General features: G+C 39.0%; 1 protein-coding gene across 3 annotated transcripts in view; it reads left to right on the top strand.

Annotated features, from left to right (window-relative positions):
• The window catches only part of ERCC6 (ERCC excision repair 6, chromatin remodeling factor), an 82,376-nt gene that overhangs the window by 6,980 nt on the left and 48,053 nt on the right, over nt 1–27,343 (top strand). For all 3 annotated transcript variants that reach the window (XM_077821746.1, XM_077821745.1, XM_077821747.1), the window contains exons 2-5: nt 3,563–3,683; nt 6,045–6,153; nt 8,966–9,710; nt 22,745–22,873. In XM_077821746.1, the coding sequence (XP_077677872.1) occupies nt 3,563–3,683; nt 6,045–6,153; nt 8,966–9,710; nt 22,745–22,873 (1,104 nt within the window). The remainder of the gene's footprint in view (nt 1–3,562; nt 3,684–6,044; nt 6,154–8,965; nt 9,711–22,744; nt 22,874–27,343) is intronic.

Genomic DNA, 27,343 nt, shown 5'->3' with positions numbered 1-27,343 from the left:
TCCCCTCCCCCCACTGTTCCTCAGACGTTCTTGTTAAACCCTGGGATTTGTGCTGGAAATGGCCCACCTTGATTATCATACACATTGTAAGGAGAGTGATCACTTTAGATAAGCTATTACCAGCAGGAGAGTGGGGTGGGGGGAGAGAAAACCTTTTCAAGTGATCAACACCCATTTTTTCATGGTCTGTGTGTATAAAAAATCCTCAGTGCATTTTCCACTTTATGCATCCGATGAAATGAGCTGTGGCTCATGAAAGCTTATGCTCAAATAAATTGGTTAGTCTCTAAGGTGCCACAGGTACTCCTTTAGATTAGGGTGATATGTTCCAAGGTCAAAAGGGATCATTGTGATCGTCTAGTCTGACCTCTGAATAACGTAACACATATAACTATAATGTATAACTTCCCCAAAATAATAAGTAAGAGGGGAGTGGGGATGGGTTTGGAGGAGATGAATTCAAAGCAATGATTTTTAACTGCTTTTTTGATGATTTTGGAGCTGAAGGGGAAGGGAGATGTGGTTGAAGATGTGTTGGTTTTGAGAATAGGAAAGACTATTGCTGTGTTTAGCCATTATCCTCATTTTACAGATGAACATCTCACAGTCACAGGGGTTGTGACTATTTTACATTTACGTAGTGCTTTTGAGATGCAAAGCTGGGCATCAGGATGATATATTTATTCTACCATTAGAACTTGCAAATGTGCCAGAGGCCAATACAGGACCCCCACATAAGGGTGGACATAAGAGAGGCATATTTAGTGGGAGGAGACATCCATGAAGATGTTTTCACTAGTACGTTCCACCCCAAACCTAATTAATAACAGAAAATGTTAAAAAGGTGGAAAAAGCATGGCTTTGCACAATGCATTTGCTGCACATACTGTGGATGGCAACGGCGAATTATGATTCTCCTTTAAAAACACATTGTAGCACTTGTTTCATTCAACAGAGACCACTTTGCAAGAGTAAGTGTGAATTTATCCAGTGTGTATGTCCTCAAATAATGACAGGTTTCAGAGTAGCAGCCGTGTTAGTCTGTATTCGCAAAAAGAAAAGGAGTACTTGTGGCACCTTAGAGACTAACCAGTTTATTTGAGCATAAGCTTTTGTGAGCTACAGCTCACTTCATTGGATGCATTAATGCTGTAGCTCATGAAAGCTTATGCTCAAATAAATTTGTTAGTCTCTAAGGTGCCACAAGTACTCCTTTTCTTTTTATGTCCTCAAAGAAGCTCTTCTGGCCCCTTGCTATTTAGCTAATAGGGCCTGTCATAAATATAAAGGGAAGGGTAAACCCCTTTGAAATCCCTCCTGGCCAGGGGAAAGCTCCTCACCTGTAAAGGGTTAAGAAGCTAAAGGTAACCTCGCTGGCACCTGACCAAAATGACCAATGAGGAGACAAGATACTTTCAAAAGCTGGGAGGAGGGAGAGAAACAAAGGGTCTGTGTCTGTCTGTAATCTTCTTTGCCAGGGATAGACCAGGAATGGAGTCTTAGAACTTTTAGTAAGTAATCTAGCTAGGTATGTGTTAGATTATGATTTCTTTAAATGACTGAGAAAAGAATTGTGCTGAATAGAATAACTATTTCTGTCTGTGTATCTTTTTTGTAACTTAAGGTTTTGCCTAGAGGGGTTCTCTATGTTTTTTGAATCTATTTACCCTGTAAGATATCTACCATCCTGATTTTACAGGGGGGATTTCTTTATTTCTATTTACTTCTATTTTCTATTAAAAGTCTTCTTGTAAAAAACTGAATGCTTTTTCATTGTTCTCAGATCCAAGGGTTTGGGTCTGTGGTCACCTATGCAAATTGGTGAGGCTTTTTATCCAACATTTCCCAGGAAAGGGGGCGTGCAAGTGTTGGGAGGATTGTTCATTGTTCTTAAGATCCAAGGGTCTGGGTCTGTAGTCACCTAGGCAAATTGGTGAGGCTTTTTTACCAAACCTTGTCCAGGAAGTGGGGTGCAAGGTTTTGGGAAGTATTCTGGGGGGAAAGACGCGTCCAAACAGCTCTTCCCCAGTAACCAGTATTAGTTTGGTGGTGGTAGCGGCCATTCCAAGGACCACGGGTGGAATACTTTGTACCTTGGGGAAGTTTTGACCTAAGCTGGTAAAGATAAGCTTAGGAGGTTTTTCATGCAGGTCCCCACATCTGTACCCTAGAGTTCAGAGTGGGGGAGGAACCTTGACAGGGCCTCAAACAGTGTGAGACTTGTTCTTCATCTCTGTTTGCACATTTGTTCATGTAATTTCTGGTTACATTCCAAAGAGACCTCTGTTTGTTACATCAGCGTCTGATGGTTTGATTTCTGTTTGGCCTAATATTAGCATCTAAAAATATCACTCGGTCTTGCATTGTTATATAAATGAGCTAGCTGGCAGACTAGTCATTCAGCAAGTTATGGAAAAGTGTGAAAATAGGGATAGGTAGAGAGAGAAGCTTGCTTCTTTAATGTATATTTAAAAATCCACTCTCTCCACCATTGTTTGTTTGGGCTGGTATGCTTTCCTTTGCATTTCTGATTATTAGTTTGAATGATAATGTATTATCACATGCTGCAGTTGGTCCAATGTGACATCACATGTATTGATGTTGTACACAATGGAGAAAAGAAGAACTCAGTATCTTATATTCAAAAAACGTTAGTTTTACCTCTTATCTGTAGCTAATCAGTACAGTAGGCTCTTTGTGCCGTCATTTCTATTGATGAGACAGTCCAGCCCATCCCCTCCCGTTTCCCCCCTCCCCGCCAATTTTAAGAGATCATGCAACAGTCATTAAATGGTGACACTTTTTGGTTACTATCCACCTAGGCTTTACGTGAGGCAGTGGCAGGTTATATATAAGAATTTGAATAAATATAGTGGCCTAGGCATGAAAGGTTCAGTACTACTGTACCTTCTTAAAATTATTTTACAGCACAATACAAAAATAATTTTATCTGTTAAATTAAAGAGACACTAAGGTTAAAATAAGATTTAAAATAAATGCCATACCAATGTATTTTCTAACTATAGATTATTAAAACAGATTTAAAAAAGAAACCCAACTCTTTCACAGCTTATACTTATTTCTTGCACTTCTCTTACCTTGGATAATAAAAGTAGATTGCCCAGTTTCACTTCCTGGTAGAGCCCTGCACGGAACTATTCTTTAATCCCACTCCTGTTATGTCAGCAGGTCCTGCAGGACCCGTGGGATCCCAATCCCACTGCAGGGCTCTACTTTCTGGTAGTTGTTCATTAGCAGAGTTGTAATTATTGAGTTCCAAATACTGCAGTGCGTTGTTTGTATTTGAACAGAACTGTTTAACATTTTTAAAAAATCATAAAAACATTTTTACAAATGCTTGATTCATTTTAAAAACTAGCCTTTGTAAAATTCAAAGGCCAAGAAAATCAGCATACTTATTTAGAAATCCAACTTTAGCCTTTTGTTTGTTAAAATCTTGGCTATAATTTTTAGATTTAAACTCTCTGAGTTGAAAATGTCATGTACTTACTCTTCTCATTATTACAACTGAGTACTAAATGAACATCTTTGTATTTTTCAGGTCCTGTATGACATCTTTGAAACAGATCAATACAATTATAGAGCAACTTACTCCTCAAGCTGTCAGTAGCAAAGATATAAACAGAAAACTAGACTCTGTAAAACGACAAAAATATAACAAGGTGACTGAAAAAAATTAACTTGTGCTTTGGATTGCTTAAGGCGCTAATCCTGTGTCAGGTTTCACACTTGAGGATCCTGATAAAGGGTCAGAGTCTAAACTTGCAGTTCCTTCACCATTTCAACAGTTGTTTTGTTTTGTTTTTTTTACCAAAGGTTATAAGAACTTAATCCAAAGCCTCTGAAGTCAGTGGGAGTTGTTCCATTGACTTGGGCTTTGGATCAGTCTCTAAAATAATAGTTCTAGAGCTCGTTTGGATAAATGATTATAATTAAATTCCTGCAGGGCCTCATGGTGGTGTTTCAGAGTGTTAGCAATGTTATGTGATTTTTTTTCTCCGCACTTGTGTCCATGTTATCTGAAAATGAATTAATGAACAACTAGTTGCAGGATAATAGCTAACTTGAATGAGGTGTTCTTTATTAGCCATTTCTAAAACTGCTGAAGTCTTAGACCAAAGGTTCTCAAACTTTATTGCACCATGACCCCCTTCTGACAACAAAATTACTACTGGACCTCAGGAGGGAGGACTGAAGCTGAGCCTGCCCAAGCCCCACCACCCTGAGGCGGGGGAGGCAAACCAAAGCCCCACCTCCCCAGGCCAGGGAGCCAAAGCCGAAGCCCAAGGGCTTCAGCCCCAGGCAGGGGGCCTGTGAGCTGAGCCCTGCCGCCTAGGGCTGAAGCCTTTGGGCTTGGGCTTGGGCTTGGGCTCCAGGCCCCAGAAAGTCTTAAGGCAGCCCTGGTGACCCCATTAAAATGCGGTCACGATCCACTTCGGGGTCACGACCCACAGTTTGAGAACCGCTGTCTTAGACTAAATCACTGTATAGAAAAACCTGAGCAACTTTGTTTTTATGAGTAGTCTTATTGATCTTAAGACATTAGTCAAATGAGTGAAGTTACGTGTGTGATGTTTACAGATTCAGGCCCTAAATTACAAGTTGCACCCTATTTGTGTTGTAATTTGTGCAATTTCAGTTTTTTTAATAATACTTCGCCTTTTTGAGTAGTTAAAAAAAATCCTTAGTAGGTGAAAGCCAAATTTTTTTTGATAGTGAGACAAATGTTCGTTGCCTTATAAACAGCTAAGAAGTGAAATTATCTCCTGGATAGCTTAGTGCTGACATGTGGTAAGTGCTTTATAAGATGGGTATTATGACAGCAGGGATGTCAGTGCTTGTGTAAGTATCTTTTATAACTGCACACAGGTGCGCTGGAGGATTTTCAGCAAATGACACTCAAGGAAACAGCTCATTGAGGGTAGTTTTACTAAATTTAAAAAAATTAAAACTTGATCCTCAAATCATGCGCCTCTAAGGGGAGCGGAAAAGATTTAGAAAGAATGAAGTTCATAAGTAATAAAAACTTGTACTGCTTCGTGTGTTTAATAATTTGATCAGTTTATTTATAAATCAGGAAATTCATAGATTCCAAATCCAGAAGGGACCATTATGATTAGCTAGTCTGATGACCTGTATAACACAGTCCATAACCTTCTTGGTCACCTTAGGAATCGTAACTTTGCCACATTATAACACTTACGAGGACAATAAAAGTGGATAAAAGATTATGAAAAAAGTGTAAATGGTGGTGAGCTACGATTGTTCCAGGACCCGTAATTTTGAATTCCCTCACTCTTGTATGATTACAAGCACTGTGGTGTTAGTTTTTTGCAAATAAATTAGTTGTCTTCTCTTGAGCTCACTTGGTGTAATAATACCTGTTTATGCATGAAGAAGAACATTGACTGACTGGTTTTGAGTTCTTTCAGTCTCTTTGTGGCAACACATCTCAAAACAAATGTGTTGAAGAGAAGGTTTGTACTTAATTTTATGATTGTAATTAGCATATATGAAAGTGAAGGATTGGCACTGATTGAGCTCAAATAAATGCTTAGTGCAAATTTCATAAGCTATATATGGGGCTTTTCTTCACTGGATCCTAGGCCCAAGTTTAAAAAATGCATACCCAAGTGTATGTGAAAGTATCTGATGCACATAAGATTTGTTTGTGTGCGCAACCTTAACTTGTGCATGCCCATCTGGTGTTTGCATGTATATGCTGTGCATGTACACCTGAATTAGTGCACTTTTAGAAATTTGTGCCCCAGTCATGATGAACTGTGCCAAACTGGGGGTGTGGGTGTGTATGTGTTATGTAGAGAAGTATCCACCAGGTGCTGGGATGACGCCTTCCGCATGCATTTTTATCACATAGAACCGTATCAAAATTTGAACTTGTTTCAGATGCAAAATGCTAACCTGCTACTTAACATATTAATAACAGCTTGACCCTTGTTGTTTGTAAGAAAAGCAAGTCAGCTACCAAGAGTTTTAAATTTTGTACACTATTGTCATTCAAGGAGCAACAGTTAAAAAAGATCAAAGCAAAACAAAAGCGTCTCCAAGCAGTTCTTGGTGGAGCAGAGACTCTCATTGGAACAAATGATGTTGAATTTCAGGATGATGAAGGTGAGGGAAAATGCCATTGCAAATCTTTTTCTGAGTTTCTGTCATTTCTGTGTAATGCCTTTTGTTGTTTGAAACTCATTGCCAAGATCTTTGCCAGTGAACATGAGTAAATAAATTTCAGTGGTTTGTTTTCAAAGAGTGATTTTAGGAACACTTAATTCTCTGCACCTGCAGAATTGCAGATCTCAGAGTATCCATATGGGGATTTTTAAAGACTGAAAGTAGATCTGTGCTTAGTTCAGTAGGGAAAGCTAATGCACATTAGAGTATTGGGCTTAATAAATTGGAAATCTTAACATTTTTCACAGCTAATGTGATAAAGCTAACGTAATGATTGAATTACATTTCATAATCAGCCATCAATCAGTACTCACAAAACTGGTTTTTCATATCTTGGTAGGAAACACTTTTTAGAAATTAAAAAATGTTTACGTTATATGAGCTGTACAGTGTGAAAACAGCAGTTTCTTACGGAATACCCTGATAATTGTCTCAATGTTTCCAAGATCAAATCTAACTGAGCATGTGTTGTTGTTTTTTCTTACTTCCCTCTGCAAACCCAGCATGAGTTCTTAGTCAAGCTGGTATCTTTCTGTTTTGTACGTCATCACTAATAATCAAAATTCTGAAGGCCAAAATAGGCACCCATTGTTATCTGTGCAACCCCATGAGAGTTCAGTGAGTTTGTACAGGGGTAGAGCATTGAAATTTATAATACTTTTTCTGACACATGACTTGAATAGGTTCCTGCTCTCACACTCACATCTGTGTTGGATCTGCAGGTCATGAAGGAGTAAAAAGCAGTAAAGGCTTATTTTTGACAGTAAAAGTGGTAGATTTGAGTTGGAATAGATCTGTGGAATAAAAATGTGCCACTTCTGACGGTCACTTTTGTGAATAGAAATACACCATAAGATCCTTCCTTTTATGCTCTGTGCACTAAAACTCAGGCATTTGGTACGAGGAAATGTAGCTTAGTCATGACGAGGTCTTTACGTCTAGTGTATGTTCTTATTTCTGAAAGCTTACAGTTATGTAATCTGGTAAAGTAATGAGTTTACGGAAGTAGCTACATATGTGATTACTGAATCCTTGTCTTCTGTAAATAAATATTTCGAAGGAAATAGTGTTCTGATGCTATGGTCATTAGCTTATAAATACCTAGATATAACATGCAAACATATAAAAAAGTTAACATAAAGCTGTAGCAGGGTATAGTTGATCTTGAAGAGCAATCGTATCTGTTCAAAGAACATTAAACTCAAGTTACTTGCACACCTGCTCATCACACTCAGGATGTGTAGCGGAAGAACCATAGTAATTTAAATAAATGCATTTTTTTAAAATTACGCATTAATTTTAAATTAGGTTCCCCTTGAGTGGGATAAGTAAGTGTGCAATTGAATCATTTTGGAATATGGTACAACCGTAAAAAAAAATTGACTACACAAATTAACTAAGTTCTATATTTGGCATTTACTAACACGGGTCCTGATACAGAAATGTAGTTAGGTACATTTGTAATCTCACTGAATTAAGTGGGACTACTCATGCTTAAAGTTAAGCACAAGCTTAACTACTATGCTGGTTCAATGCCAAAGGCCCCAGTCCTACAATCTGGTCCAGGTGTACCCTTAAGTACCTTACAGGATTGGAACTGTAATTTCTGTCCTTCTGGTGGGAAGGCTGAGGAAGAGGAACAGTTGTATTATGGAGATATTAATTGTAGTCTCATCAAGAAACATTAATAAAAAGGAATCTGAAGGAAATGAGCTTGTGGATGCAGTGTGAGTATCTGGCAAGGACATGAATTGGGCACTGAATCGAAGAAATGGAGTTAAGAGATACCAGCATCTTGTTAACCACTCAGTTTTTAAAACATGAGTTAAAAGTGGTTTCAGATACTGCACCAGTCACTTAGTGTACCTGCCAACTTTTTGTTATGCATCATGTTGTGTATGTATATACATATAGACCAGTGTGTCTGGTGTATGAACTTTTCAATAATTTTTGTGCACAGTTTTGTTTTGTGTTCTGTGTAGTTACTATTTTTTTTAAGTCATAATCAGAAGGTAGATGGCAGTGATCTATAGTACATGTTTGGTAGGGTATTTGATAAGGTAAGAAACTTTGAGTGTATAATCAGCCTTGTGTCCCTTCTCTGATGTATGGTGTGAAGAAATGTCAAGAGTGCAAGTTTAAGAGTATAGCCATTAAATTATTAATTGTAGTGTTGGAAGATCAAGTTAAAGTGGTCTGTGGGAATTTCAGTTTTTTGACTTGTGGAAAGTCAGTATGTCAGAGAGGACGTTAGTGGTACTGAGTGTTGTAATGGCAGTGGGTTAATGCTTGGAGATCGATGATGTGGATATTGACTTAAGTTCTGATTATCTTTGCAGATGTGCTTCATGTCAGAAATGGCTGCATTTCAGTGGTGGGTGAAGTGATTGCATTGTGTGTGTAGTTTGGAGATAACATTTTACATGTACAGTATATAGCATTTTTTATCTGACCCTTTTGGCCTTCTGTTTCATTCTCTTCCTTTTTGGAATGCTTTTTTCTCTTTTTCCCTCCAGTTTAGTTTGTATGGCTGGTTTCTCTAACCATTGAATTAGTTGGATGTAATTTTGGTTTATTCTGTACAGTGTATGAGGAAGGGTGCTAGTTTCAGGGTTGATGCTCTATATATTATTAAAACAAATAAATTTAAAGGTTAAAACAAACCTGCTTATCTGTTTGAACTGTGGAATATTACTTAGAGCACATAAATGAGTCTGCAGATAAGATATGAATGTTCTGAGTCTCTTTGCAGAGCCTGGTCCATCGTCTCTTGGCAGTATGCTCATGCCAGTCCAGGAAACAGAATGGGAGGAACTCATTCGTACTGGTCAGATGACCCCTTTTGGAACAAAGGTCCCTCAGAAGATAGAAAAGAAGCCGCGCAGGTTAATGCTAAATGAAGCATCTGATTTTGAGAAGTATTTGGCAGATCAAGCTAAGCTGTCATCCGAAAGGAAAAGGTCAGCCCTTAAGAAGGGACCAAAGAATAAAGCACAGGCCAAGAACATTCAGTGTGAAACTCCCACATTAGTCATAAAGGGAAAGGGGGGCAAAACCAGAACCCTGTCAAAAACAGACAAGCGCCTGAAAAAGCACATGAAGAAACTTCAGAACCATGCTCTTCAGATCCAATTTAAGATAGGAATGCCAAAGGAAAAGAGGCGTCCTGAGGTCAAGGAGAAGCTGAGAGGTGAACCAGGAGATGAAAGTGAAGAGTCAGAATGTGTGCCTGATGAGGAGCTTTTTAATCCAGAGGAGGAGGAGGAACAGGAGGAGGCGGCGGCATTTTTTCATGCTGAGGATCATTCTGATTACGAACTGAAGACTTTGCCAGGAGGAAGAAAACATTCAGGGAAGAGAAACCTTAAGGAAGAAGCTGAGGAGGATGAAGACTTCTTCCCAAGCTCTGAGGAAGAGGAAGAGAACACAGTAGGAAATCGTAGAGTAAAGAGATGCAGAGATGATGGAGATGAAGATTACTATAAACAAAGGCTAAGGTTAGTCCAAGAAGGCTTTATATTACTAACTTTTATAGATGATATCACATACACAGACAGTGGCTGAAATATACCTCCAAGAATTCAGCTGAAGGGATGGGGTTGTAAAATTAAACGTAGACTGAGCCAAAAAAAATATCCACATGCAGACTTCTAAAAGGCTGTTACGATATTGGGACTATTCTATAATAAGTACCTCACTGTCTGCTATTAAAGAGCCTGCTTTGTGAAATAAACAATTTCTACTTCACTGTTTTTCAGTGTGGCCAAAAATCAATACATGAAAAATAAGGCAGTTTGGGGGATTGTGTGGTATTACTACATAATAATTCTGTTGACTTCTGTAGCACTTTTTAAAGGATTTTGTATGCTTTACAGAGATGTGCAAGTATCATTCCTCCTATTGTACAGATAAGAATACTCAAGTACGTAACTTGTAACTTGCCCAATGTCTTGCACACACAATCACTGATAGACCTGAGAATAAAAGCTAGGAGTTCTGAAGGTCTTAGTCTTCTGCTATAACCCATTGATTGTGCTGCCCAAGAGGAAATAACTATCGAATTAGTGGTAGTTTTGTACAGTAGTATTTTTATATAGCCTGTTGAGTGTTTGGAGGCCTTTCAACAGGAAGTTTTGATGTCTGTAGCTGAGTGCCCATTCGCACTAAATGAAAATTAGTTTTAGACCATGTTTTTCTTTGTGCAGCCTCTGAGTGTGAATATGCAGTGCCCATATTGAACAATTCCAGTTACAGGTGAATAACCTTAATTTTTTGTGTATGGGTATTCCTTATGTCAAATCTATGTGCTTTTTTACCTCACACTGTTTAAATAAATATGCAAATATATTACAATATATGATCAGTATTGGTCATTGAAATTTTGATTTTTGTGCTTAAAGATGCTGTTATCGTGGTCATAAGGGTGCCTGTGTTTTAAAATGGTACCCGCTTACTCAACATACCTGCTCCTTGTGTATATTCAGGATCTTTCTTACCTGCTTGCTTCAGTGACTAAAATATATTTTAGCCCTGTTAAATCAGCACAAGTTTGAGATAGGAAACTGGATTCTCTTCTGGCTCATGTATCAACACCAGAATTGTTATGGAAATGCTGGTTGTGATACTGTAGTAAGGTTGAGTTGAATTTTGCACATTAAGCAGGATTCAACCATATTGTTACGTCAGAAACAGAGTATCCTTTCCAGACTTACAGCACTTGCTCTTTGAGTACAGAATGAATTTTCTGAGAATTTACAAGTAAATTGTTCAGTTAGTTTGAGTTAAATTGATCCTTTAAAAAATGTAGCACCCTATGTCAGATCACCATTTTTGGACTTGAGTAATCTTAATCATAGAATTGTAGGACTGGAAGAGACCTTGAGAGGTCTTCTAGTTCAGTCCCCCGCACTCAAGGCAGGAGTAAGTATTATCTAGACCAGTGCTACTCAAAGCGGTGTGTCCGCGAGTCATCGACTGCCGGTCTGCGCGCACATTGGGGGAAAAAAATTGCCGGTCCCCCACATCAGATAGTTTGAGAAGCACTGATCTAGACCAACCCTGATAGGTGATTGTCTAACTGCTCTTAAAAACCCCCAGTGATGAGATTCCACAAACTCCCCAGGCAATTTATTCCCATGCTTAACTACCCTGATAGGAAGTTTTTCCTAATGTCCAACCTAAACCTCCCTTGCAGCAATTTAAGCCCATTGCTTCTCTTCCTAGCCTCAGAGGTTAACGAGAACAATTTTTCTCCCTCCCCCTTGTAACAACCTTTTATGTACTTGAAAACTATTATCATATCCCCCCTCAGTTTTCTCTTCTCTAAACAAAACAAACCCAATTGTTTCAAACTTTCTTCATTGATCATGTTTTCTAGCCCTTTAGTCATCTTTGTTGCTCTCCTCTGAACTTTCTCCAATTTGTCCATGTCTTTCCTGAAATGTGGCGACCAGAACTAGACACAATACTCCTATTGAGGCTGTATCAACCCGTATCTCGTGTCTTGCTTACAATACTCCTGCTAATACATCCCGGAATGATGTTCGCTTTTATTGCGGTAGTGTTATACTGTTGACTCAGTTTAGCTTGTGATCTACTATGACCCCCAGATCCTTTCCTCTGTACTCCTTCCTAGTCATTTCTCATTTTGTATGTATGTGACTGACTGACTTCCTTCCTAAGTGGAGTACTTTGCATTTGTCCTTACTGAATTTCATCCTATTTACTTCAGACCATTTCTCCAGTTTGTCCAGATCATTCTGAATTTTAATTCTACCCTCCAGCTTGCAACCCCTCTCAGTTTGGTATTGTCCACAAACTTTATAAGTGTACTCTCTATGCCATTATCTAAATCATTGGTGAAAATATTGAACAGAACTGTACCAAGACCGATCCCTGCAGGACCCCACTCGTTATGCCCTTCCAGCTTGACTGTGAACCACTGTTAACTACTTTCATAGAACGGTTTTCCAACCAGTTATGCACCCACCTTATAGTAGCTCCATCTAGGTTGTATTTCCCTAGTTTGTTTATAAGATTGTGCAAGACAGTATCAAAAGCCTTACTAAAGTCAAGATATACCACATCTACTGCTTCCCCCATCCACAAGGCTGTTGAAGAAAGGCTGTCGAAGAAAGCTATTAGATTGGTTTGACACAATTTGTTCTTGACAAATTCACGTTGACTTACTTATCACCTTATTATCTTCTAGGTGTTTGCAAATTGATTGCTTATTTATTTGCTCCATTATCTTTCAGAGTACTGAAGTTAAACTGACTGGTCTGTAATTCCCTGGGTTGTGCTTATTCTCATTTTTATAGACTGGTGCACTGTATTTTCCCTTTTCCAGTCCTCTGGAATCTCTCCCGTTTTCCACAGCTTTTCGAAGATAATCGCTAATGGCTCAGATATCTCCTCAGTCATCTCCTTGAGTATTTAATCAGACCCTGGTGATTTGAAGGCATCTAATTTGTCTACAAAAAGAAAAGGAGTACTTGTGGCACCTTAGAGACTAACAAATTTATTTGAGCATAAGCTTTCGTGATGAAGTGGGCTGTAGCTCACGAAAGCTTATGCTCACATAAATTTGTTAGTCTCTAAGGTGCCACAAGTACTCCTTTTCTTTTTGCGGATACAGACTAACACGGCTGCTACTCTGAAACCTAACTTGTCTATGTAATTTTTAATTTGTTCTTTCCCTGCTTTAGTCTCATATTCCAGCTCATTTTCACTGGTGTTCACTATGTTAAACATCCAATTGCTACAAAAAATTTTGGTGAAATCTGAAACAAAAGTCATTTAGCACTACTGCCATTTCCACATTTTCTGTTCTTGTTTTCCCCCCATCATCAAGTAACAGGCCTACCCTGTCTTTAGTCTTCCTCTTGCTTCTAATGTGTTCGTAGAATGTTTTCTTTTTATCCTTTGTCTCTAGCTAGTTTAATATCGTTGTTTGCCTTGGCCTTTCCAATTTTATCCCTACATGCTTCTGTTTGTTTATATTTATCCTTTTGTAATTCGACCTACTTTCCACTTTTTGTAGGACTCTCTTTTGAGTTTCAGATCATTGAAGATCTCCTAGTTAAGCCAGGGTGGTCTCTTGCTGTACCTCCTGTCTTTCCTACATAGCAGGATAGTTTGCTCTTGTGCCCTTAAAAATGGCTCTTGAAAAATTGCCAGCTCTCATTAACTGTTTTTCTCCTTAGACTTGATTCCCATGGGATCTTACCTACGAACTCCTTGAATTTGCAAAAAATGCCTTCTTGAAATCCATTATCTTTACTGTTCTTTGTTCCCTTTTGCCATTCCTTAGAATCATAAACTTTCATTTCATTATATCTTTCACCCAAGCTGCCTTCCACTTTCAAATTCTCAACCAGTTCCTCCGTATTTGTCAAAATCAAATCCAGAACAGCCTCTCCTGTAATAGATTTCTCCACCGTCTGAAATAAAAAATGTCTTCAATACATTCCACAAACTTGTTGGATAATCTGTGCCCTGCTGTGTTATATTCCCAACGGATGTCTGGGTAGTTGACGCCCCCATCACCACCAAGTCCTGTGCTTTGGCTGATTTTGTTAGTTGTTTTAAAAAAAAGCCTCACCCACCTCTTCTTCCTGGTTAGGTGGTCTCTAGTAAGTAATGGAATAAGACAAATATTTCAACCTTCCTATAGACTTGACTCATTGAAATCTTGTGTATTGGCTACTTTGAAGCCTTTTTTTTTTTAATAAAGATTAATTGTAATTTTTGCTATTATTTTTCTTAATTGAAAGTTTCTTCTGCTACAGAGAATTCCACTATGAATTGCCCTCTTTGAGAATGATGGCCATCTCCCATTGTTCTCAAAGGAAGTGAGGCTAAAAATGCCCTTAGTAAAGATGTCCTCTTTAAATTGACCACTATGAAGGACATAGGACTGATCTGTAATTTATGAATATAGTATGTGACCTGATTATTTAGATAGATCAAAGCACACCACATAACCTTTCGTATCACGTCGCAGGGTTCACCCTGTGCTCTAGCCTGCTGCCAACTACGCCACAGCTTGCTGTGCACTAACTCTGTATTGACATACCCTTGCTCTCTCTAGAGATGTGGGGGAGAGGCAGTTGTCAGGGACCGTATGTGAGGAATCGGATGACACAAAATCAGGCCTTGCAGCAAGGTTCTGAAGTAGTTGGGCCTTCCAAGGAGATGGTAAGCATCAGGTGAGAGAGACACCTATTTAGACTGTTTTATTGTTTTACTCTTCTGCTTTTCTATGTTCTTACTGTTAAGATTAAACAGTACTTTAAGAAAGCTGCTTGGTCACTCTGTTGAACTCTGGTCACAGCTCCTGAAGGGAAAACTTGCAGGTGTCAAGTCCAGTTGGACTTGCTGAGAAATTGTAGTTAGTACACAGAAAGCTTTAGCCCAGGACTCTAGGAGCGAGAGAATCATGAGATTCCAATCCAGGGAGGTAAAGGTTGAGGGCCTGTCATCAGAGGTGGTGCACTCAGAGTTCAGAGAAGGTGTCAGGAGGTGCAGCTAGCCCTGTAACCTTGACAGCCACTGCCTCTATTCAATCCTAATAGAAGTGAAGCCTAGCTGTCCTTACAGAAGATGTTGGTCCCAGATAACATAGGTGAAAATGGTTATTAACTCAAGTTCCAGTTGCAGAATCCTTACTGGTGGGGATGCCTTGGCTAGAAAGAATTCGGTTTTACTTTCAGATTGCAGATTGAGAGAGCAGAGCTGGAGTTGATAAGACAATAGGCATGGAATCACATGATGTCACTTTTCAAAGTAAAATCACGTTAGTTATGTAATTCTTCTGTATGGGGACGTCAATGAGGGATTAATCTGGCCCTATGGACATTGCGCAAAGACAGGCTTTTTTGTAGGCTGTGCTAAAGTATTAATAAATGTATTAATTGGTAAAATATTTACTACTTTCTTGAATGAAGCTGTACTCTTCCATTAAATTAGGTCAATATTAAATCATTTTTAATTCAGTGTTTTCATCAAGAGTAATTTATTTTGATTGAAAGTTTTAATATGATTCACAGTTTAAATTCATTCAAACAGATTTTTTAATAATGTTAAGATTGTGACAATTTATCCTTAGCAAAGTCATATCATAGACTACATTTCTTTCAGTTGCTAAAGTTACAATAAAAGCTTAAATGAATTTTAGAAATATCAATAACTGTAATTGCCACCAAAACACTCCATCTCTTAAAAATTTCATAGCTACAGTTATTGTGGCTGTTAAACTGCAGCTGTCCACATTGACGTTTTTACGTTGATACCCCCAGGTAATCTTCATTATGGGAAATGCTACTAGAAAATAAAATGCAATGAATTAAGGAGCATATTAAGAATGCCTTGTAAATGAGAGCAAATAACATTTCTGTCTAGTTCCATGTCAGTTTTTAGTTTTGGATACAAATGACTGGATGAAATTTCAGTAAATTTTATCCCTGAGAAAGGAGGGGGAAATCCTTTAGGATTACTTAACAGAGCGGTAGTTTAGGGCTAGATGCTGAGTAAAGTGCTTTACTTTTTAAGGCAGAAAACAAGTCTTAAACATAAAACTTTTTGAGGAGTGGGAGTTGAAGGGTTTGTCCTGCATCAGGGTGAAAGAATTGTGGTGTTGAAGTCTGATAATTAGCCAGGTGTTGTACTGCTATGACCTTCTAGACCAAGAGACCATTTCAAAGGGGAAGTTTGTGTTCTTGCAATAAACAGGCCAAGTATGTGATAGTTCTGGGCTCTTTCTTTTCTTCAAAAGGTTACTTTGAGGAAGCAGGAGGCCTAATTCTATGAAGCAAGATGTAATCAGTAGCAAGGAAGAGAGGAAATGTGGTTACAGAATTGAGCATACATCCCTCTGTGACTTTAAGTGTATTATCTTGTGTAAAAAAAAATGGCTTAGTTCGTATGATCATGTTCACTTCTAGTGGCTATAATTGGAGACTAGAACAGCTTGCAACCTACATCCACTCCAATTTATTTTACAATAGCACCCAGAGCCCCCAGTCAGGGTTTGGGGCCTGTTGTGCAGACACATAGGGAAGCATTATCCCAGCCTGAGGCGGTTAAAATCTAATTTTTAAGACAAGGCACAAGAAGTAAGAGTAACAAACAATAAGAGCGGATAAGGATAAGAGGCTGCTAATATGTATAACCTCCCAGTTCTGAATCAGCTCTAACAGGTAGGTTTGGGGGTTTTTTTAAAGTAAAAATATAAATGTGTCGTCATTGCCCACTGACCCTCATTCTAATAATTATTGGCTAAAGAGTTTGTCAGTTTCTATAGTAGAGTCCCATAGTTCTGGTGCTGAAGATCCTGGGTTCGATCCCTGCTAACAGACAGGGTGTCTTTATGTTGTCGCAGTTCATTACACTTAAACTACAGCTCTCATAAGGCAGAGATGCCTAAAGTTAGGCCTATGGAGTCCTAAAATACTGCCTCCTTTTCCTTGTAACTGTAGAGTGAAGACAAAGCTGATTAACTTGAAGATTTAATTGCTCGTGATTAGAAATTGCATGTTTTGCTGATTTCCTTTATTTAAGTTGAGATGATACAAATACAAATAAATATTAGTACTGTGCATTTTTATTTGTAAAGTTTATATACATTTATATACAAAACTTGTTGGATCTGTCAGACTCTTAGCAAGTAAACATCTTTGGGTTTTCTTGTATCGTATTGTATTGTATCTAGCCTGAACCCAAACATCTACTCAGCAATGTTTAGCCCTGCAAGCCCAAGCCCTGTGAACCCGAGTCAGCTGACCTGGGCCAGTGGTGGCCATGTCTTTGGGGCTTTTATCCCCATGTAGATGTACCCATGGGCAGCTATTCAGGGTTGGAAAGGCTTCCCTTTTCTACACCTCCCGACCAAAGTGTGACTGACAGAGTCCCCTGAGTTCATAGAAGTGCAAATGGCTATTGGCCCCAAAGAATTCAGTCAAAAATGTCAAGACATGAAAACTGAATTGCTTTTTTCCCTGGCCAGGCCAGCATTTACATACCATCTCTCTCCTACCTAGGGAGATTCAGTGATTCAAACGCTTCATAATTTCAGAGGTGTAAATTAAAAAAAGAAAATGCTGAAACAGTACCTTTCCTTGAAGACCTTCTCTTAGACAGAGCATCCTGACTGCTCTTTAAAATGACAACGCCAACATGCAAATGAAGATGTATTCCGGTTCATTCTCTGAATACACCTTTCATTCCAAGCTCAAGTGCGTAATTGTCTGCATCAGTCTTAATTTACTCTCTGAGGTTTGTGCTACTAACTGCATGTATTTCATCTGCGAGGATGAACGTACCAATTAAATCCACTCATAGACATAAAAAGTCAGATCAGAAAAGTAACACCAAATGGCTCAGTTTAGCAGATTGGAATAATCGGTAAGGGATTCTTAGCTGTCTAAAATAGAGAACATATTGTGCTATGGAAGTGTAAACTATATTAAACACTCAGCTTGATTCCTGAATATATGTTTTTTAAATCATATTGTGCTCATTACTGTGCTTCTGTTGTGGAATTTCTTTCTTGGGTATTGAAATAAATGGAATATGAGTTTGCTATCTAAATTCACTCCTATATTAAGAATGATTTAACTGCATGATGGATGGTTTTTCCACTACTTTTGCAGACTGAGGCTGCTTCTGGGTCAGTGATCATTGATAACATGAAAAATGAAGAGATTTCTCAGTAAGGTTGCTGAGAATTTCAAGCAGCATGTTATATGATACATTAACATCTGTATTTCTTTTATTGCTCAGTTATCCTAGTAAGGCCTGACCTGGGGTTAGTAAGGAATTTCCCCACCCCATATACTACATTGTACAATTGATTAGGTACTCTGAACTGCTTCTGGCTTGCACTAAACCATCAGATATTTGTCACTGCTGAGGGAAGGATACTGAACTGTATGGCCTGTCTGAACTACTGTGGCAAACCTTATATTTCTATCCTTTCATTACAACTAAAACAAGTTGCTGCAAAACTTCATTATTTACTTTTAAAGTATCATGGACTATTGTATCTCAAATGTTCCTTAATACAATGCCTTAGCATTATGTTCACAGGGTTTCTTAATACATATGGTAACCTAATACCAAGCTTTGGAAAATGTTGATGATATTGGAGAGAGTCACAAATTGCAGCCATTTCATGTAAACTTGGTACTAATGAAAGGTACGATGACCTGTGGAGGAGATTTAGCACCAAATTCTTTTAATACTAGTTTCTTGTAGTGTAACACTTGAATAAAATAACAGATACAAAGTTTGCAAAAGAGAAACATTCCCAAAGGAAAAAAAACTGCATAATGCACCAACTCAGACTGTGGACATAAAATTATTTGGTACCTAGAAAGTTAGCAGACTTAACCAATATAGTCCAGGCCTCTTTTTACAAAATACGTTTGTGCAATCTGAGACGTCTGGCTTCCAAACATTCCATGGCCAAACACTGGAAGCACCGAGCACCTGCAGCTTTTAGTGACTTCAGTTGGATGTAGTATCCTTATGGCTGTTCCTTGATCACTTTCTCCAATATGCATGCAAGGGTGCTATATTTATTCCCAGAGGAGAATAAACTTTCATTACTTCTTAGTGGTGATTCATATTGGAAGGATAAAATCAGAGATTGGGTCCTTCCTTATCCAAATTACTGCCCAGTTTGCCAACTACATGATACATTGCAGTCAGTATTGTGGCAGTGTAAGGTATTTAGTATGATTATAACCATGTTTCCTTCTCTGTTTGACTTTTCTTGGTAATATTTTTTTCTGGCCCACAGGTCCCTTCCAGTCCTACATTCTATGATTTGTCAGCATTTATCAAATTTTACCATCGATTAACCATTAATTTGGGGGTTATTGCATAAACCGTGACTGGTAGCTCATCACTGTAGAAGGGAACAGAAAACCCCCGAATATATTCACGGTGTGTGTATGAAATGCAGCATTTCCTCAGCATTTTTAGACAGGGTGAGGGAAAGTACATGTGCTAGTGGCTGTAGAAAATACCTAAACGAGTCAGAGTGCATCTGTCATATGTGCATGACTATCTAAAGGAGTGCAGGGAAAGAATGTTACTTACTTAAAAAAAAATTACTTCTTCTGTGTCTTGCTTTTTAAACTAATCAGGGGTTTAAAGATTTTATTTCATGGAATGTGGCCCAATGAGACAGTTTAGGAGCTTGCTTATAAATATTTGTAACCCACTTAATTTTTTGTTAGAAAATTCTGTTAGTATGAAGACCTCAGCTATTCATTTCCCCCATATTCTCATTTTTTCTGCATCTACCTCTTCATTTCTTATTTAATGTCTGTCTCTTCTTCATAAGTTTTGTTCTTACAGGCTTATAGCCTCTATACAGTGGAACCAAAGTGCTTTACTAATGGAACTGGCCTCCCTGAAACTGACCAGCGTCATGTGGCACTGGTCAGTTTCACAATCCAGCCATCTCTGTAGGTAATTAATTGATGCATAGATGGCAGTAGTCATCCACGGTGTTGCTCTGTGAAGTTACAGGTTTATTGCTGAGTTCCCTAGAAATAGGCTGTAAGGGAATCCTGGGATGGTAACAGTTTTCTAGTTGGAAAACTACCACAGAGCAATGTCTTTGTTCCTTAATTCAGACTTTTTAAAGTTCATTTGAGAGTGTAGTGATTGTCTGGTTTCACCCACATAGGTTCTATTAGGGCTCTTGAATGAACTCTTGCAGAAAAATAAGACAAAAACACCACATCACCTGTAGGTGAACACTTCTCACAAAGTGATCGCTCTATAGCTGACTTCTCAGTCCTCATCCTCAAAGGAAACCTGCACCGCACTTTCAAAAGACAAACCATGGAGCTTAAATTCATAACTTTGCTAGACTAAAAATCATGGACTGAATAGAAACACTGGAGTTATGGCTTATTAGAACAATCTATAACCCCTGGCAACCTGCCCCCCTCTTGCTTTCCACCCTATGACTGGAGGGGTGTTAACACGCCACTTCACCTTGAGTGGTCCCTTGAAATATGTGTTAACTACTTATGCTAAACAATCTTTTCCACCTTGTATTTAGCTGTGAGACTCTGAGACCAGGTCTACACTATAGACCTATATCGGTATTACTACATCACTCGGGGGTGTGAAAAATCCCTACCCCTGAGCAACATAGTTATACCAACATAACCCTTGTCAGTGTGGGCAGTGCTGTGTCAATGGGAGAGCTTCTTCTGTTGACACAGATACCGTCTTTGGGAGGTGAATTAACTAAGCCAACCACAGAAGCTCTCCTGTTAACATAGCAGCGTCTTCACTAAAGCGCTGCAGTGGTGCAGCTGCACCACTGTACATGTAGACAAAACCCTAAGTTTCCCAGACCTAAAGAAGAGCTCTTTGGAAGCTTGAAAGCTTGTGTGTCTCACCAGCAGAAGTTGGTCCAATAAAAGATATTACCTCACCCACTTTGTCACACTTACGCTTGAGATGCAATACACTTTGCATAATACTGAATAATAAGATGCTTAAGAGAAAAATTAAGCATTATAGTGAAGAAAGGAAGGATGAATTTCAGAAGAGGTGTGTAAATATTCTTCAGATTATCAATAGCTCTTTAATCCATCACCCTGTTGTGATGAAATTGAAAATAAACCCTGTTAATCTATTATTTTGCAATAATTTTTTTCTGCTGTTACAGCTGTCTAGTCAACAGAGGGAGCCTGAGCTAACTAAATATTCACGTGTTACTATTCCCACTAGTAAACCTTAAGAGCTCAAATGTTAGTTGCGGGGAGAAATTGCACTGTTTGTTCAGCTGTAATGTTCATACATCATAGAAAGTAGAGAGTTAAAGATCTATTGGGTCCCATCTTGTCCATCCCCTATTGTGCCATTGTAGAATTTTTCTAGAGTATATTCTCCAGTGCTTTCTCCAGTCTAGAGTTAAATGATTCAAGAGCTGAGGCATCCAGCACTTCACTGGGGAGACTGTTCCACAACATAATAGCTATCACTGTTAAGAAGCTTATCCTAGTATTCAGCCTAAATTTTCCTTAGCTCATTTTCATCCTTTTGCTACTATTTACAACCTTTTGGACCATCCTAAACAATTCATCTCTCTGCTTGTTTGCTTACATTTCTCAAATACTTGTAGGCTGCTATTGTATCCACCTTCTCCCCTGAAGTCATCATTTAGCTCTACATATTTGGTTATTTGAATCTATCCCTCCACCTCCATAATAGTTTTTGCAGTGAGGTGTATAGTTTCCTGTGTGATAGGTACTTAAGATGGGCAGTAGAGTATTTGCATGTTTCAAAGGGAAAAACTGCAGATTCATTGGGAAGGGGGGACAGATTTTCAGCAGACACAGACTTTCCTGCTAACCAGTTTTCAAAAGGCTATAAGGAAATACTCATCTCATTATCTGGTTCTTACAGTATGGGGTAACCTTTTATTAACTGAAATATTGATGACTGCTTTTGTGTCGTGCCTCCAGAGCAGCAGCATGATAGCACATTTTCCATCTGTCCCATAGCTATACCACCTCATGTGAAAAATCTCTGAATGCGCAAGCTTAGTACAGTTAGATCTGACAGCACTTGGATGGGAGGCTTTCCACGACAGCCTAAAAGCTACATGAAGTGGTGTTAGTTTTTCAGTACTCTTCCTACTCAGTCAATATTGAATCAGTTTCTCCCAGCCTGGAGATTGGGGAACACTGTGCTATTAGAAGTGAATATTTTGAATAAGACAAAACCCCAAGATGCTAACTACTTTGGGTATTAAAGATCTTTTCTCACTTATAAGAGAAGTGAGAACCCCAGTGACTTCTCCAAGTTCCGGCTTGGATAATTACACTGCCTATCTGAAATCTCTCTGTAATTTCAAATGACCATGATAATTTTCTGCCTTAAACTGTAAGTGTTGAACAGCTAAAGGGTGGATAGCTTATAAAGGGAAGTGGGCTTTTTCTGGGTAAAAGGAGCTATGTAAATAATATTTTGCCTAAAACTTTCAAAAGCACATCAGAGCCCAAGTCACTTTTAAAAATGAATCTTAAGTGCTTAAATCCTGTTGACTTTCACTGAGATTTAGGCTTCTAAATTACTCAGGCTCTTTTGAAAATGTTATCCTTAGATATATGGAAAGAATGCAGTCAAAGTTTATAGAAAAGTGTAATTAAACACGTCCGTAACATTGAAGACAATAGTGAAATGCATGTACACATGGAGACAATTAAGATGTCCACATGCAACTTTTGGTATTTCCTAACTTTTGTGCGCTTAACCATGTAATCTCAACATTCTCTTAGATGGATTTTTATTTAATTCTGTTCAGAGATTTCGTGGTATAGTTTGTATGAAAGACACAATACAAAAGCTGTGTTTTCTTTTGGGGGCAGAAACACTAAAGAAGTTTTTCCATTTTCTAATTTAACTTGGGTTTTCCACTTGCTGCATAGATCAGCTTAATTTCATATTGTATTTTGTGACCACAGTAATTGAATGGCGAATCTTAATGCCTTTATAGGAGATGGCATAAACAACAATTGAAGGACAAAGAGGAACGTCGAATGGCAGAAGAAGATTCTGATGAAAGTGACGCTGAATTTGATGAGGGTTTCAGAGTACCAGGTTTTCTCTTCAGAAAGCTTTTTAAGTAGGTATCATATACTTTTAAAATATTGTATAGACTGTTCATGCAAATAAATAGTTATTAGCTGTCATTTCCAAGTACCCTATCCTGTACTCAGATGAGTAATCCCTGTGGCTTCTATTAAAAAAATAGATGGATAATAAATGATTAAGTGACTATTGAGAATATCTATATATCAGCTAATCTAGTGGTAAAAGAAAGATTTAAGAACTGCTTTTCATTGTAAAGAACACTCTGTTCTTGGCAATGCTAATGTTTAACTGGGGTATGGAGTGGAAGGAAACTATTGTTTTTAACTTGAAGATTAGCATACAGTGGCTGCAGCTGCTTTAGTTGTGGTGCATAAAAATTAGGAAAATGTGCACTTGTGTGATGGGAAGAGAGAGAGTTTAAATACATGGCAAAAACTGTGGGCAAGTCTCATCTTGAGAACTGTTTTATAACTTATGTTAGTTTTATTTAAACCTTGCTATTTAAACTTAGATGAGAAAAAATGCTCAGACATGTTGAGGTTGAAGTCCTGTACCCTACTTGGGGTGTAGAACTGCTGTAGGATTAATAGTACCCTCTGTATGTTAGAACATTTTGTCCAGTCTGATTTTTAAATAATTATTTCATCTTTCGTTTCTTTGATACCATAATGTTGAATGTAAATGCTGAGGGACACTTACAAATCATTCAGCATGGGCTCTTCTGAATAAGCCAATTACAAAAGGCAATGCAAATAAGACAGCTGATGAGTCAGCTCATTACATAACTTCCCTCTGACATTCATGCAATATTGATTTGAGTGTAGCTGTGGCTGGTGGTGTCCGCACAGTAGGAAGACCATCTCCTCTCTGGAAAGATTAACCTTAAATCCTAGTAATTAGATCTATAGATGGCTATGCTTTGTAATAGACATTGCATGGTATCCATTTAATCAGGAACAGTTAGTTTTATAACCTCAAAGAAATTACTACTTTTGTCCCACAGTTCCTCAGAATTAAAGAGCGGCTGCTACTCTGAAATCTGAGCTCTGAAAGAGTAATTGAATAAATATCAGTTTGACAAGACCCTGATCAACCAATGTATCGTCTCCAATTGTTTATACAAAGATAATGCAGAAATCCTCCTAAAACCAGATCCAACTGAGGCAGGCAGCTAAAAATTAATCTTAGAGATATAAGCCTCACTAATGAAGGGTATCCCTGCAAGCATGAGTCAGTTGGCAAAACTTCCTAAGTGGTTAAAAAGATCAATTGAGTTGAATGATTTGTCTGACTTTTAAGTTAAATGTTCAAGTCTCCAATGTATGAAGGCTCTCAGTCAATAGGCATTAAACTTTGAGTTCTGACCAAATTTGAGTACAAAGATGGCTGAATATTGACCTAAGGAAGCCTACAGTCGTAAACTCTACATGATACTTTCTGACACTGTTTAATCGAATCTAAAACACATTTGTTCCGATTGGTAGTAATATCAGATCTTTTAACTTTTTTTCACTAAACTGTTCAAGCAATATAATGCTTCCTCACTGTCTATTCCTGTCTGCTCTTCAGAAAGTGTAGTTAGATCAACTGTGTTCCTACTGCTTAATATAGTGATGGAACCAGGTTTCAGGAATGCCAGTATAAGAACAAAACAAAAACTGGTGAGCAGGATTGATTTTAATAAAGGCTAAGATTTTGGCATGGATATTTTTATTAAAAGTCTCGGACAGGATGCAGGCAATAAACAAAATCACGGAAATGTACACATGGCCAGCATTAGGGAGTAGCAAGCAGGGCAATTGCCCATGGCCCCATGCCACAGGGGGCCCTCTGAAGCTATATTATGGGTGATGGGGCTCTGGCTGAAGCCCTGGGGGATGGGGTTCGGGCTTCGGCTGAAGCCCGAGCCCTGCCGCCCGGCACTGAATTAGTGGAATTTTGAAGAAGTTGCGATGGTCTCGTAAAATCTCAGAATCCGTGATTGACTCATAGCCTTAATTGTAAGCTATGTGATGCAGTGTACTGGCCATTTGAGGCCACCTGCTGGAGGCCTTATGGGCCTACCACACGCAGCCCCTGAAAAGGAGCAGTGAAGGTGGGTCCTCAAGGCATGCCTAGAAAGGCTGCAGGGAAGCAGCCAATTAGAGCACAGCGAGCTCAATTAAAAGGAGCAGCAGGGCCTGCTGCGTGAGCATATCTGTTCTTGGCTGGGACCAGGAGTGGGACGAAGTCCTGGGAAATGGAGAAAGTCTCTGGCCAACGAGGCTTGGGGGAGGACCTGCTCAAGCAGGGATAAGCTGGAAAAACTCTCCAGGCAAGGAGGGCTTGGAGAGACCCTGTGCAAGCAGGGAACAAGACAAATAGAACCTAAGGAGTGTAACCTAAGGTAAAGGATGAAAGTGATGGGACCAAGTGGCAAGCGGCCCAGGGAATAGCAGCAGCAACCAAGTAAATGAAAGCAATATGTGGCGGCTGTCTATAGGGTCCCTCGGCTGGGACCCAGGGTAGTAGGGCAGGCCTAGGTCCCCCCACTAGCCACTGTGGAAGTGGCCTAAGCCCCAAGAAGGGGTTAATACTCTGTACTAAAAGCCCGAGAAAGGGGCTCGAATTTAAACAGGCCTAGAGATGGGGCTGAAGATCCCAGAAAGGGACAACCATTCATTGAACTTTGTTACCCTGGAAGGAGACTGACGTTAAGAAGTAACCTGGCTGGAGAGCTGACCCACCATAAAACTACAAAAAGAAAAGGAGTGCCTGTGGCACCTTAGAGAGGAACCAATTTATTTGAGCATGAGCTTTCGTGAACTACAGCTCACTTCATCAGATGCATACCGTGGAAAATACAGTGGGGAGATTTATATACACAGAGAACATGAAACAATGGGTGTTACCGTACACACTGTAACAAGAGTGATCGGGTAAGGTGAGCTATTACCAGCAGGAGAGCGCTGGGGTGGGGGGGAGACCTTTCGTAGTGATAATCAAGGTGGGCCATTTCCAGCAGTTGACAAGAACATGTGAGGAACAGTAGGGGGGGAAATAAACAAGGGGAAATAGTTTTACTTTGTGTAATGACCCATCCACTCCCAGTCTTTATTCAAGCCTAAGTTAATTGTATCCAGTTTGCAAATTAATTCCAATTCAGCAGTCTCTCCTTGGAGTCTGTTTTTGAAGGTTTTTTGTTGAAGAATTGCCACTTTTAGGTGTGTAATTGAGTGACCAAAGAGACTGAAGTGTTCTCCGACTGGTTTTTGAATGTTCTAATTCTTGACGTCTGATCTGTATCCATTCTTTTACGTAGAGACTGTCCAGTTTGGCCAATGTACATGGCAGGGGGGCATTGCTGGCAGATGATGGCATATATCACATTGGTAGATGTGCAGGTGAACGAGCCTCTGATAGTGTGGCTGATGTGATTAGGCCCTATGATGGTGTCCCCTGAATAGATATGTGGACACAGTTGGCAACGGGCTTTGTTGCAAGGATAGGTTCCTGGGTTAGGGGGATAAAGTTGAATAAAGACTAGGAGTGGATGGGTCATTACACAAAGTAAAACTATTTCCCCATGAAGAAAAGGAGTACTTGTGGCACCTTAGAGACTAACCAATTTATTTGAGCATAAGCTTTCGTGAGCTACAGCTCACTTCATCGGAGCTGTAGCTCATGAAAGCTTATGCTCAAATAAATTGGTTAATACTCCTTTTCTTTTTGCGAATACAGACTAACAGGGCTGTTACTCTGAAACCTATTTCCCCATGTTTATTCCCCCCCTCCACCCCCCACTGTTCCTCAGATGTTTTTGTCAACTGCTGGAAATGGCCTACCTTGATCATCACTACAAAAGGTTTTTTCCCCCCAGCTCTCCGGCTCTCGGGCTGATAATAGCTCACCTTAAGTGATCACTCTCGTTACACTGTGTATGGTAACACCCATTGTTTCATGTTCTCTATGTATATAAATCTCCCCACTGTATTTTCCACTGAATGCATCCGATGAAGTGAGCTGTAGCTCACGAAAGCTTATGCTCAAATAAATTTGTTAGTCTCTAAGGTGCCACAAGTACTCCTTTTCTTCATGCAGATTAATAGTTTACCTCCTTAATGATGAGTAACATTCCAGGTATGCTTGGGAAACAACTGTTATGCTAATTGGTCTTAATTGAAAACTGCTGTTAAGAACTACTTCTGATCTAAAATCAGTGAAAGGGGCAAAGGTATTTGATTCTTTGAATCAACATTCCTTGGTAGTGTTTGCATTTCAATACTCTTAAATGGCTGTCGTTATCTCATTAAGATGTCAGACCATAATACCTCTGCTATTGCTTTTGGGGAGGTCCCTAACTCCAGTTATAACTAGTAATACTGTAATTCTGCAAACCTTTCTTTCTTCATTTTTAGCTTTTTCCTTCCTGAAAAATGTTGGGTCCATTTACGCTACAAATGTTATGTTTAGGGGGATCCTTTTGTAATACATTTGGGGCATCATCATGCTATAATGTGAT

Source organism: Eretmochelys imbricata, chromosome 7 (genome assembly GCF_965152235.1).
Source record: "Eretmochelys imbricata isolate rEreImb1 chromosome 7, rEreImb1.hap1, whole genome shotgun sequence".
Lineage (NCBI taxonomy): Eukaryota > Metazoa > Chordata > Testudines > Cheloniidae > Eretmochelys > Eretmochelys imbricata.
This window is presented reverse-complemented; position numbering and strand designations above follow the sequence as displayed.